Source organism: Lipophrys pholis (assembly GCF_963383615.2).
Source record: "Lipophrys pholis genome assembly, chromosome: 3".
NCBI classification, from domain to species: Eukaryota; Metazoa; Chordata; class Actinopteri; order Blenniiformes; family Blenniidae; genus Lipophrys; species Lipophrys pholis.
This window is the reverse complement of record NC_137627.1, coordinates 8,637,206-8,650,692: the sequence shown is the minus strand read 5'-3', so window position 1 is coordinate 8,650,692 and position 13,487 is coordinate 8,637,206. Positions and strand designations below refer to the sequence as shown.

The 13,487-nt window shown below is 42.7% G+C and overlaps 1 protein-coding gene across 1 annotated transcript in view; it reads right to left on the bottom strand.

Moving 5' to 3' along the window:
• The window catches only part of ankrd13b (ankyrin repeat domain 13B), a 40,781-nt gene that overhangs the window by 11,325 nt on the left and 15,969 nt on the right, over positions 1-13,487 (bottom strand). The window contains exons 2-9 of the mRNA XM_080460413.1: positions 13,062-13,197; positions 10,662-10,786; positions 9,573-9,618; positions 8,958-9,101; positions 7,569-7,809; positions 3,959-4,025; positions 3,209-3,290; positions 688-752 (exon numbers count right to left, since the gene is read on the bottom strand). Of these exons, the coding sequence (XP_080316539.1) occupies positions 688-752; positions 3,209-3,290; positions 3,959-4,025; positions 7,569-7,809; positions 8,958-9,101; positions 9,573-9,618; positions 10,662-10,786; positions 13,062-13,197 (906 nt within the window). The remainder of the gene's footprint in view (positions 1-687; positions 753-3,208; positions 3,291-3,958; positions 4,026-7,568; positions 7,810-8,957; positions 9,102-9,572; positions 9,619-10,661; positions 10,787-13,061; positions 13,198-13,487) is intronic.

Sequence of the window (13,487 nt, the reverse complement as noted above, 5' to 3'; positions counted from 1 at the left end):
TATTGAACAGATTCGCCTTTAACAGAATACTACACTTTCGTCTATCTTTAATCCTGAGAGACTTTCTCAAATGTATTTTTCATACCCATCCTATCAGTGATAATTGTAGACTAGAGTTACAATAATAACCACACCTCTTTCTGAATTGTTAACATAGAATTTATGCGGCATCCAGGGTTGTAACTTGTATGTTATATTACTTCCATGAGCTTGTTTTGACTTTGACTAACATCGCTGTATAAATCCTCCGATCTGCGGTTCGATTGGTCACTTTTTCGCTTTGACTCATCAGTTTCTTCACAAGATTGCCAGGTCAGGTGCTAAATGCTGCGTGACCAATTTGTTGGGGTTGGTTGTTTTTCCTCTGTTAGATTTCTTCAGTAGCCATTTATTTCACCTCCTTTTTGAATGTGTTACAGCCATCAACACACACGTGCAAAAAAAGTTTTAACATTTTTGATTAAATATTGACATGTCGGACTGGACGGATGGATGGATGGATGGATGGATGGATGGATGGATGGATGGATGGATGGAAGCTATAGCATTAAAGTATAGATGTTAGGCACATAAATTGGGACAAACCGTATTGCAGTCAAGAGAGGTGGGTATAAAAAGTAAAAACTACAAGACAGGGTATAGAAAATCATCCAAGCTGGATGGTCAGCTCCTGTGTTGTGCACTCACCCCATTGTTAGGCCCCATGTGCTGCTCAGCGATCCCCAGGAAATTCTGCAGTGGAGTTTTCCCACCTGTTCAGACACACAGCAGCAATAAGGTAAAACAGTACCACAGTCATAATAAAGTTGTATCAAACTTTTCCTGTTACTTTGAGTTATTGTGTTTAGATCACAAGAGTCTGCCAAAGCGATTGAAGTTAATACTTGTTTAGCAGGAAGTCAGGAGGTCATGTATATCAACTTCATTTTTTTCTGGACTATAACTTTACTCTTTAACAGTTGGCTTGGTTAAAGTTATTCTATTAGTGACATGAAAATGTCACTAATTATTCAAGGAGTAATAAGTAATGAAAGGTGAACAAAAGGAACCATCTATCTGGTATCTATCTTATCCAGCAGTTTGCCGCTCTGCAGATCACCTCCTAACATTAAAACTTCCCTTAATGAGGTTATGGTCGGTGAAAATGCTCCCATGTTTCCTGCTCCACATTCAGTCACTGCTTATTTAATACACTGCAACTTCAAGCACCCAAAATTAACCTCCTGACATACAAAACGAGCAAAGCTACTAAACTCATTATTCTAGGAGTTCTCATTCATCACTTATCATTATTATTTTTTCCAAACTGAGCACTTCTGAACTTTCAGTGTGTTAATAGTTGTTAATCTGTGGAAACATGTTGTGGATGATCTATGTTGCGACGATCTAACAAAATAACGAATAATACCAATGCCAATACCAATACCAATACCAGTACCAATACCAATACCAATATCAATACCAATACCAATACTAAAAATTGCTATCGTTTAACATCTGCTCCACAATGGTGTCACGTGACTTTCCCTTTTTTCATATTGAGTCCCTTCAACACTTAAACTCTAAAGCATTGGGCAGATTGTATTTGTGGTTCCCTCAGCAGCACTTCGCTGTTGTTGAGTTTGTTTGTATTCAGCCAGTTGTTTGACTTCGTCCTCGGGAGTTTGTTTATCTCAAATCCAGTCTGATTTGTAAAAGGAAAAGTATACTCCACACTACGATATACTTAACTCAAGGTAAGGTTTATGTCTGATCGAACTGAAACAAAGTTAGGTATTCATTTGGAGAAAATGCCAGTGCTCTTATCTAAACACTGGTGCTCAACAAACAAATCCACTGCAACTAGAAAGTTGGTTAACCTCCAACAAACCGCTATGATGTTCTAGTGTGAGGCGCCTCAATAAGGCAGCTGACGAAGTTTGCAGACAAACTTTCATGTCGAACATTAAACCCTGTGAAGTGGCTGCAGGTAATTTCACAGGATAATTTCAGCGTTTCGAACAAGAAGTTTGGTTGGTAAGGTGATGGCGAGTGGGGAGCAATGCCAAGAAGGCACATCAGGCATGTTTGTTCAATGCCATGTTGATAAATTAATAAATATGGTGCACTTTTAATAATATTCCTGCAATCAGTTTATAAATTAAGTTTATTAAAAAAAGAAAACAATCTGTGCAACACTCAGGTTGCAGTAGCTCTTAGTAGGCCTAAATATCAGTATCATAAATCAGTCAGTTTGAAATAGACAACTTGTTTTCTTTTCTGTGGCGGCCTTAAATAAATATAAAGAATTTTGGAAAATAGCTGTTGATGGAACTGACTAATGAGCCTATTAATAACAGAATTTTTCACTAAAGTTAAAGGTAAAATGCGTATCCTTCTCTCTAAATGATTTATGATTTTTGAAAGACGAAGTACTTTTGTCGGAGTTTATAGCAAACAATAATACCTAGAGTTAGCTGTTGTTGAGAAAACACTTGCTGTGGTTGTCGTTACTAAACAGAAACAGAAGGAGTACTAAAAGCCGAGCAGAGGTTTCATCATTAGTATCAGAGGGACTGCAGTGTGGGTTTTTATAACCAGCACTAGGATTTTGATCTGTGGCCATCTAAACTGTCATTAACTGCTGCTGGACTGAAGATACACCATGTCTGTGTCAGTCCGAGTATATATACAGAGACAGCACTTAAAGATTTTTACAGCGTTAACAAAATGATGAAACGTAGCAAAAAGGGAAGAGCAAATGGAGTGAGTCATTCGGGAGTCGGTGTAATGCTTCCCAGAGCACTCTCCTTCTGCATATTAGCAGAGTGCAGTGGGGGGGACTGTGACCTGGGAGAGTGGGTCTCCCAGAAGAGCCTGTGATGGTTGATCCTGGCTGACAGCGGCAGTCCGGTGAGGAAAACCTGCTAATCCTGTTTGATTTCTGATCTGAACCAGAAAACGAGATGGAGCCACCGAGCGAGCGTTGGCGGCTGTTCGCCAGAGCCCCGAGGTGATCTCATCGAGCTCAGGTGAGGGGGGGGGGGCGGGGATTACTCATCAGCAACTCTTTTTTTTTGATTAGACATGTCGTAGCACTTTGGCTGAAGGGTTGACAACAGAGAGGTGATAACGGTAAAACTCGACCTCTGACACACCCGCACAGAAAAAAAACCACCTCAATTTTTCCCAGAGGTGACCGTGCAGGTGTCCAAACCAAGGGACTTACCTTTTGTCTTGTTTTTGTTCTGGTCTGACAGGTGGTCTGTTCTGGTCCTGGTGATGAGCTCGACATTGGACGCCGCGAACACCTGGAACAACACAAGCTTGACTTCACTTAGTCGTCAGTTAAGACACAGCCGTTAAAAATATTGACCTCACTAAAATCAATCATTGCTTTTCTTTTGCTCACACACTGTTTCACTACCATTACGACTCTAAGTGCTACTGTGCATTTCTTCAACAGGATTTCAAGAGACCATGAACGGTGACAACACTTCTTCAAAAATTGAGCAGCCGGCTCATCCTGAGTGTGTATGCTGGAAGATGGAGGAGAGAAATGAAGAGCTGAAAAGTGTGCAGGAGTATCGCTTCTCCGCAGGAGTTTTCTATTTGCTGTTGTTACTCTGAATCAATGAAGCGGAAAACGGTTGCTCTTCAGGCTGTGCTGTTACAGTGCGGAACCCGTCTGAAGGGCTTTTAAAACCACCAGTGACAGATGGTCCTGGGTATCGCCCATCGATCCCTCCGGTGGGGGGGGGGGGGTCAAGAAAACAAATGAGGTCAAGGTAATGCATTTGTCTTCTTATAGGTTCATTGGAGAAGCCACCTGGCGTTTTATCTGCTGGCGAATCACTGGTTGACGGTTAAGTTTAAAAGCAAGGCTCAGACAACTTTGAAAGTCAAATTGTTCGGGAGAGGGGAATCTCAGACATTTTGAGAGTTTTCTTTAGGAATCGATGAACTTTCTACACTCTACCTTGGCTTCGTATCCATTCACTGTCTCCGTCTTCTCACTCCTCCAGCCCAGGATGCCGGTCTTATTCCTGCAAGAGAAACACAAGATCAGTTCTCTTTGGTCCCCGATACCTGCCCCCTTCTGAGTACTTGATACTCAATAATGAATGCTGCACACTGGAAAGTGAAATCAGCCAGGTCCCAGCAGACTGTAAGTCACCAGACCTGTGTTATGCAGTATGTAGCCTGGAAACATTGCGTCAGTTGCCCTTCTGTCAGTGAAGATCAGCAATCCGGTGTGCAATAAGGAAGTCTGCCCAGAAGTTAGCGAGGCGTGCCACATCTTCATGATCTATTCACATCACTGAAATCCTTGTGGATAGGATGGAAGCTGACAAAGATTTAAAGGGGACACCCTGGACTGGCTGCCTGTCTATGGCAGGAGAAACACGTATAGACACACACACACACACACACACACACACACACACACACACACACACACACACACACACACACACACACACACACACACACACACACACACACACACACACACACATCCAACACATACATGGCTGACAATACACCCTCATATAACAAGGTGTACTTGGCATCTCAAGTACACGTGTACTTGAAGTATTGCACACGTTGCATCATTCTTCATGTGCTGCTTCTCTCGCACACAAGGCTGTTCACCGCTCAGTTCTGACATCGCATGGATGCGTGCACATACACGTGTCGCACACCAAGACCATTTGACAGTTACAAATTGATCTAACAAGCATGTGTTTGGATTATTGAAGAAACTCAAGAGTACTTTAAGCAGACCCACGCAGGCATAGGAAAATATGCAAACTCTACTCAGTGAAGCCTCAAAAGGTCCCCTATAACGGTTCGGCACAGGAGGGTCAAACATCTGCAAAACCAACCAGCAAGAGGATTCAATCCAACCCAGAAGATGACTCTGCAAACACCAAAAAGCAATTTTCAATAAGCAGTCACTGCTGTTCCTGACCCAGACACTAGGGGTCACACTGCAGGGGATGGACAGTTCATAATTTAACACCAAGACCCAGAACTACCATGACAGTTTTGAAGTCAAGAGATGACTGAGATAGCAGTGAAAGCCAGCTAACGTATTGCTAGTGAAAAAGCAAAGTCCTGTCGGGAAGGTTTGTATGGGAAAGTGTTTTTTTATTTCCTCCAATGCACACACACACAACACCGAGTCCACCGAGTCCTCCCACAGTCCAAAATCATGCATTTGAGGTTAATTTGTGGGGAACTGGAGCCCGAACTGAAAGTTTGAAATAGTTTTCTTGGTTTAGACTCTTTCACACATAAAATGAATACTGCATATGAACTGTATCTCTCTACTGTACTTAAGGTGCGTATTCATAATAAACTAAACTAAACTAAACTAACATGCAGGCGACAAGCTGCAGCAATCTTGCATTGTGATAAATAACAAGATTACCCGTTGATCCAAAGGCTTTTTTACCCACGTTAGTCTGACAGTGATATTTCAGGGTCTTCCTAACGGATTCTTTTTTTCAAAAACTTCAATGAATTTCAACATTTTCAAAATTATTTAACAGAATCAAAGTTGGAGTTGCTGGTTATGCTTGGAGCATATGTTGTACTAGAATAACTCCTGACCCACCTGCTCTAGCATTTTAACCATATTGTCATAAACATGAGATCCCAAATCCTCAGCAAAGAAAACTTGTTCTTAATATCAGGCTATCAAGCAGTAAACCTGCAGCAGATTCTGCGCTCGGCTGCACACACGGGTTTTAACTCAAGAGGCAGACCAAGGGTGTTTGACAAAGTGGTTGGCTAAAGCGTCCTAAATAGATTATTGGCGTGTAGACAAGAGTGCTGATGGAGGGAAAATGCACTGGGGTGACACCGAGGTACAAGTCTGACAGGGAGATGATTGCCTTCCCGCCATCGCTCCTTCCTTCCCCACACTGGTTCTCGCTCACTTTTCATTTCTTTACATTCACTTCTTTGTGGTTCTCATATTCATCATTACATTTCCCCACTGACTGTTTTCCACTCACGCCCTTAGAAGCCATCACCTGTTTTCGGCTTTCTTATTTTGCTTCCCTCTCCAATTGTATTGTGTCCCACTTATCTTTTTTTCTCACTGCACATCATTCCTCTGTTCTTTCTGTCTCCCTATACATCCAATTTCTTACAATCTTACGATCTTTTTTCCTCTTTCATTCTTTTCTTTAACAACGTCTCTCCCCAATATCCTTCACTGTCCAAAAGTTCCCCCTTCTTCAGGCATCCCTCTTTCTTCCTCTCTGTCTCACCAGTCTTAACTCGCCACGTGACCAGCATAAAATATGTTTTGCACTCTGTGACCCTGCATGGTCTCTCCTCCTTCCTTTTCTTCTTTCACGTCCAGCTCTGTGTCACGTCTTGTCACCTGCCGTCTTCTCGTTCAGCTCTCTGCTTCTTCATCTCGGCACGCGGTGCTACGTTTTGTTTTTCTGGAGCTGGATTCACACTGCCTGGAGCTCAGCGGTTGTTTCAGCGTGATTATTTTCTTGGAGAAAATTTTGACGAAACAGCCATTTATTACTAATAAAGCTAAATTAAATAATAACAATGAACCGAGTTCACCAGTTCAACATGAACATGACATGACTTTGTATTTCTGAGGAACACGATGTATTTAATGAGCCATAACTTTAATGTTTGTGAAACTTATACCTATTTGGGTTAGTTGCTGTCTTTTTCTGTGCTGTTTGCTGAGCTGACTGTAGAGTTTTAGCCTCATCGGATGCTATTTGTAGAGCTCAGTTTCTATTTCACTAAACTTCTGCTTACTGCAGGCAGAGCTCCTCATCAGTCTGAACTGACTCAGTCCTTCAGAGGGCAGTATGAAAGACAACCAACTGGGAATTACAGCGTTTTTTCCATAACCATTGTTGCTATGTTACATGAGCTGCCTGAAATCCTTGTTACCTTTACAATATGTGTCTGCTGCTATTTGTATGTTGGTAATTTATCCCAGAAATGTATTGCTCTGAAAATAAAACAACCGAGTTGGTTGCTCAACATCTCAATTGGTTAATTGTAAAGTTTTGTCCGTGTGACAGCAGCTCCACATCTGTGTGTAAGTATAATACACGCAGCATACCATCTGCCAGAGGCTTTAAAATGAAGAGTTCATTGACAACTAACACTTAGCGCTAAGTGAGTGTTTTGCTGCTCCCACTTGCTGCCAACGCTGCGGCTTCTGTTTGTGTTTTCCCACATTTTCTGAAAAGCATTGTGACAGCCACCAGAAAGCATGCCTGAACTTGTTCCACTCAGCTGTGGGACGCAGTGGAGGAGCGACAGAGAAGCACTGACTAAAACTCGACTGTTACAACAAAATCTCCACAAAGACGACGAGCGAAAGGAGCGAGACGTGAACAGAAAACACCCTGCGGCTGAATTGCATCGTGCTCTTTTAAAGCTTATCAAACTGGCTCATTTATTAATTGATTTTCTAATAGCAGAAGTGAGCATTGTTGCAGGCTGAATATTAGCTTTCGCTTCTGACACTAGCTCAAGGCGACTCCAACCGTTAAAATCCGTCATTCATCTGTGTCAGCATAGTGTCTGACCTCTCGAAGGCGATGTTGCGGGTGTCGAGCTGAGTCGTCACCACCGGGGCGGACAGCCTGGCTGCGACCTGCTCGTCGCTGGGCTGCACGGCCCCGAGGAGGCCCAATCCGGCAGAGTTGCTGCTGCAGGCACCGCCGGTCCGCCGGCCCGGAGAGAGCGCGGTGAGGGACGAGACGCACAAGGTCTCACAGAACACCAGCTGTCGGTCGTGGTCGACCTCCATCACCTCTGCACTGGACTCTGACAGGACGGGAGGGGCGGACGCAAGGGAGGAACAATGATTAATTTAGTGAGTGAGAAGCAAAAACAACACACCGATAGAGCACATGAGGTCCACAAGGAGAATATAATAAAAAAAGTGTGTGGAAAGAAATGTCAGCTACATTCAGCTTGATATTGAGAAGCTGCATGTGATACAGCAAAAAAGGGAAGAATAGATTCAACCTGCAGAAGCCAGAAACTCTAAGAGGGGGAACGTGATGCAGCCTGGCTAAAAGAGGAGAAATAGTTCAAAGAGGTGAACGCAAATAGGTGAAAATGCCAAACCCGAAATCAACAAACAATAAACTACATGCGGCTGGTAAATACAGGAAGATGTTTCTTAAAATTCAGCGTGGTGAAAGTTTGTATTGTGAAGTAGCATCATCAGGCAAAAGAAAGAAAAAGGATCAGTTTGGGGGGGGGGGCATGTAGACCTTTCTTTTGCTATTTTCCCTTTTATATCTGCCCATCTTTCCTGTTCAAAGTTGATGTGTTTGATTTTTTGTATTTTTTTAATTTTATAAATTAAGAAAAGAAATTGAATTGCGAGAGCCAGAAGTACACGTAGTATATGTGTAAAGTATGTTGTCTGAAAGTGAGCGCTGTATTGTATTATAATGCGCTCACAAAAGAAAAAAGAAAAAGAAAAAGAAAATGAGCATTTACTTTAATATTGTAGGTTTTCAACAGTTTTTTTTTATCGGCACCGAATGAATTTAAATTCAGAATATTCATCGGTCCATCGATCCTCCATACCTTCTTCACTCAAATTAAAATCACAGGAGCTCCCATTAACATAACCATAAAGGTTAAATTAGGTAAACAAGTGGTCAACACCCAATTACAAAGCTGACTTATGAAGAAAAAATATTAAAATCACAAATTATACTCACATGAGAGAATCCACTCAAGTACACCAAGAACAGGCAAACTGAATATAGATGGACTAAAAACTTTTTTTTCCTCACTGTCGGGTGATAACAACTCTTCATATAATGGGTTAGGGTTGCAACTGGGAGAGACGTAAAACATGCAGGACACCGGCCGTCCAGCCCCAGAACTAAATAGCCCTGCGCTACATCATCATTCCACTTTATAATAATAAAAATACAGGATGAACTTCTCACCTTGTCCTCTGAAGATGAAGCTCCTGTTTCCCCGCTGCCAGGTCATCTGCTCAAATCCCGTCAGGGTGGTGTCAACACGGAGACACTGACCGCTCTTCCACACTCTGTATGTGTCACTGGGACAGATACGAGACACCAAGGGCACTACGGACAACACAGACACACATTAATATAATATGAGTGAATCAAACAGGTTCTGGGCTCAGTAAGTCTTTGCTACAGATACAGTTGGGTATGCGTGAAGACAATCATCCAGGTCAAGGTATCCCCGTTTCTTAGGAGATTCCACCTCTTGTATGAGAGGCAGTTGGGACACTAAATAGGAATAGTGCCGCGATCTATACCAAAACCCACACCGCTAAGACTCGTTGAAAAAATCCATCTACTTGTGGTTTTGTGAAGCACTCTTGATAAAATGAAAATGCTGTTCAGTTACAAAACCAAAGTCGGGAAAACAATCTGCAGTGCAGGAAGTTTCTAAGTATCATTGTTCAATATAACAGGAAGAAATTCACATCTTTGGCCCCAGAGGACGACGTTAACGTGATTATTTCTGACTGGCTGGTACTTGGCCTGAAGGACTGACTGCAGGGAGAAGACAAAGACTGGACTCACCCCAGCTGGTAAACTCCCATTTCATCTCCACATAGAAGTCCTGAGCCTGGAAGGAGAGGGAGGGAGACAAATGAGAAAGCAACAGGAATTGATAAAGTGGAAGATATAGTGAAAGAGTTTGGGTTGATTTATGGAGGGAGGAAGAAAAGAAGGAGAGTGAGCAGTGATGGCGCTTCATTGTCTGAAAGAAAGAGTGTCCCATGAGGACAAGCACTATATTTTTAGATGGATGTTTTTCGCACAGACTGAGATTAGTTTTGGTTGAAGGTAGAGTGAGTTTAAAGGGAATTATTGTAAGTCAATGAAATGTCCAAAGAAGGCAAGGAATACACAGAATGTGTCTTTGTATATGTTTCTTTGCGGCGGCTGTAAATCTGGGATTGCAGGCTTGAGGGGCTTTCCATACTTCATAAGGTAAAAAAAAAAATACACTGCATGAGAGAGTGAGTCTGCGTGCGTGTATGCGTGCATGCAGAGGTAATAAAAGATGATGGACAAACATGTGGGTGAGAACAGCACAGCAACAAGGTGTTTGAGTGCCGGTACCATCTTGGTGTGAGGGTGTGGCATCTCCCATGTGGCTGGGTGCACAGAATAAAGTGTGTATGGGTCTGTGTGTGTGTGTGTGTGTTCATCACAGCGCTTTCTGGAGAAGCTTAAATGTGTCAAAGCCATTGCGTTGTTCTTTACACCCCGAACCATCCAGGCCCAGCATGATCATCACCTGCTACTGTGCCTGGAAACATGTCGCTCCTTATATGTAAAACCCTTCAGGGAATAGCGGTGACTCAGATTACCCAGAGACAAAGCAGCGTGAAGACACTTTCCCTTTGTTAAATTGTAAACAAAGTTCTTAACATCTTCAAAAGGAATATTGGATTACAAAACAAAGATTTGAATATTAAACAGATTAATCTACATTTCAAATGGCTGCATTTCACCACCACCCCCCCATCCGAGGCCCCCTCTGGATTACGGTTTGTAGTTTGCCCGTGTTCGTCTTGTACGCAGCATGAACACATGTATGTGTGTGGCCACTAAAGTGCGTGTATGTTTTCTACATGCATCTGTGTGCACGCGATATCCCACTTGGCGTAGTTGCTCCAGCAGAACGGGGATGCCCGCCAGTCTCTTGGCGGTCCTCTGGTAGTCACGGTAACGAAGCACAAGACGGACCAGCTCCGGATCCCGGGTGCTCACTGCCTCCTGGAGAACTGAGGGAGAAAGACGAGGAGTACGACAAAGAGTAAAACAGAGCCAATCACTCAAGCCTCATCTAAAATTTATGTACATGAGCAATTTAAGGGGGCAGCGGGAACTGCCGAAACCCAAGTAGGGCGAAGGAAAACTGGTGCAAGCAATTAGTGCGGTCATTTGTCAGCCCGCCACTCTGCTGTTAATCTTACAAGCTGTTCTGCACTTGACCAATTACACACACACACACACACACACACACACACACACACACACACACACACACACACACACACACACACACACACACACACACACACACACACACAGGTTTCTGTGTACGATATCAAGACGACATATTTTACGTGATGCTTTTCAAAAACAATAAGCGTTGACTCAAGTCCAAAAATAATCACACGTCAGGTAGAATACAATACAACACAACAGACACATAAAACATATATTTGCATGTTATGGAAAGCCTTAATAATGACAAGATATTTAAGATTGAATAAATGAGTCATTGAATCTGTTTGAAATAAATAATATTATTAATGAAGGAGGGGCTACATGGCTATTCTGGTTTCCTTCCAAGGTCTTAAAATGATGATGTTTTGACATTAGATAGTGATTCTAAAAGAATGATCCTTGGTGTGAATGTGAGTGTCTCTCTGTGTGTTTGCCCTGTGATGAACTGGTGAGCTGTCCAGAGCGTATCATGTCTCTGCTCATAGACAGTTGGGATCAGTTCCGGTACCCAATGACTCTTAGCCGTATAAAGAACAAATCAGGAATGACCAGTAAAAATTAACACATTTCAAATTGACCTAACAGGAGGCATCAGACAGGTTAAACATCTGTAGACAAATAATTACAATCTCTTTAATTGGAGAGGGTAAAATTAGATGAATTTAAAAATCTACTGTAGGATCAGGAACAATTCAGGAAAGTTAACATTTTGGTAGATGTGAAAATGAATGTGTGAGAAAGAGAAAGCAGGCTTAAGAATTTGAGCGAGTTTGACACGAGCCAAATTGTAACGGCCAGACGAGGGGGTCAGAACATTTCCAGCTCTTGTGGGATGTTGGCAGGGTGAGGAAGTTGAAGCAGTGAAACGGCGACACGGCTCATTGATGCACGTCGGCAGTAAAGGCTGAGCGGATCCAACAGACAAGCTCAAATTTGTGCAGAAGTTGCAGCCACTTCAAATAATAAAGGTGTAGGAATTCACAAGGGGTTGGATTTTGTTGCACATAAGGGGAGAACAAATAAAGTGTTTCTGCCAGCACAATTAATGTTTGCAATATATGTTCAATAAAGACATGGAAGTCTCTTTAATAGTATATAGGTCGTGAGTCATTTGTGTGAAACGTAAAAAAAAGGATGACGACTTTGGGTGCTAGTTAAAAGAATGTAAATTCAAGGATAAAAAATAAAAATCTCTTCACAACATTCGCTCAGTGGCAGCCGAAATGAGACGTCTGGCAGTAGTTTCGGGAGTTGTGTGAAAACATTACGAGCGGTTTCTGTTTTCGAAACACATCCAGGCCCAAACAAAGAAGGACACAGCCGTGTAAAGCCGACCACAACCAGTGACAATGAAAGCATTGGAATCGTGATGGAGAATCCTGTGCAAATACCGGAGTAAATATCGTATTGTAAATCATTAGAGGTTTATTGTAACCATGACGACAGTCAGAACCCAATCTTGTAATTTGTGATTTTTGTCTTTCGACCGAAAAGTGCACGTGTCCTTGAATTAAAGGATAAAACACATCGGAGATACTCAAAGAATACGCTTCTTAGTGATCATTGTTTATTGGCGACAAGAGCAACCAAAGGATAAAACCGCAGAAAGTGTCGAAATGGATCCACGTAACTTGGTAACTATAGCAACTGATCACCAGGTCAGCTGAGTGGCCCTGGTGAATGTTCCAGATAAACCAAGAAAAGAAACACCTGATTAATAGCTGATGTGCCCAAATCACACAATCTGCTGTGTCAACAATAAACAAATCTCTTAGTATGCCCACACAGAGTTAAATAGTGAATAATAGCACTATTCTACTTGTGCATTTCATGCAGCAAACCTCACAATGACTTGCAAAAAAACTTAAAAAAACACCATTTGCTAAAATTGAAGACATTTGTCACCCAAATCATGTCCCTGACTTTGTGTTGTTTCCTCTTTCAACAAGCCCCTGACAACCTCGCAAATATTTGCGCATCCCACTCAGTAGGTAACTAACATGAACATTGTGGAGGTGAAGTGAAAACCCCAATGCGCAGACTCACCGGTCCATCCATTGCGGTTCTCCTTGCTCACGTCGGCCCCGTGCTGCAGCAGGACCCTGGCACAGTCCAGATGGCCCAATGTGACGGCCAGGTGGAGAGGAGTCCGTCCCCGAGGGTCCAGGGACTCTAAATCAGTCTGGATAAAAGTAGAAGAAGAGATGGAGGAGGTGTTCAAAACACGAGGGAGGAGAAGGTGAAGAAAACATCTGAAAGCCCAGCAGCTGTGGAGAGAGAGGGGTGTGAGGATTTGGGTTCCTGTTGTGCTTTTCAGGCTTAGAAACAGGGAAATCTGACAGAGATACAAATGTGAAAACGGAGGAACAGACTGTGACAGGTGATAATGGAGCTGTCAGCATGGACGCGCGACACGCCCCTGAATTACTCCCTGTGTTGGACGTGTTGCGATCAGCACTGTCTGCTCTGTTA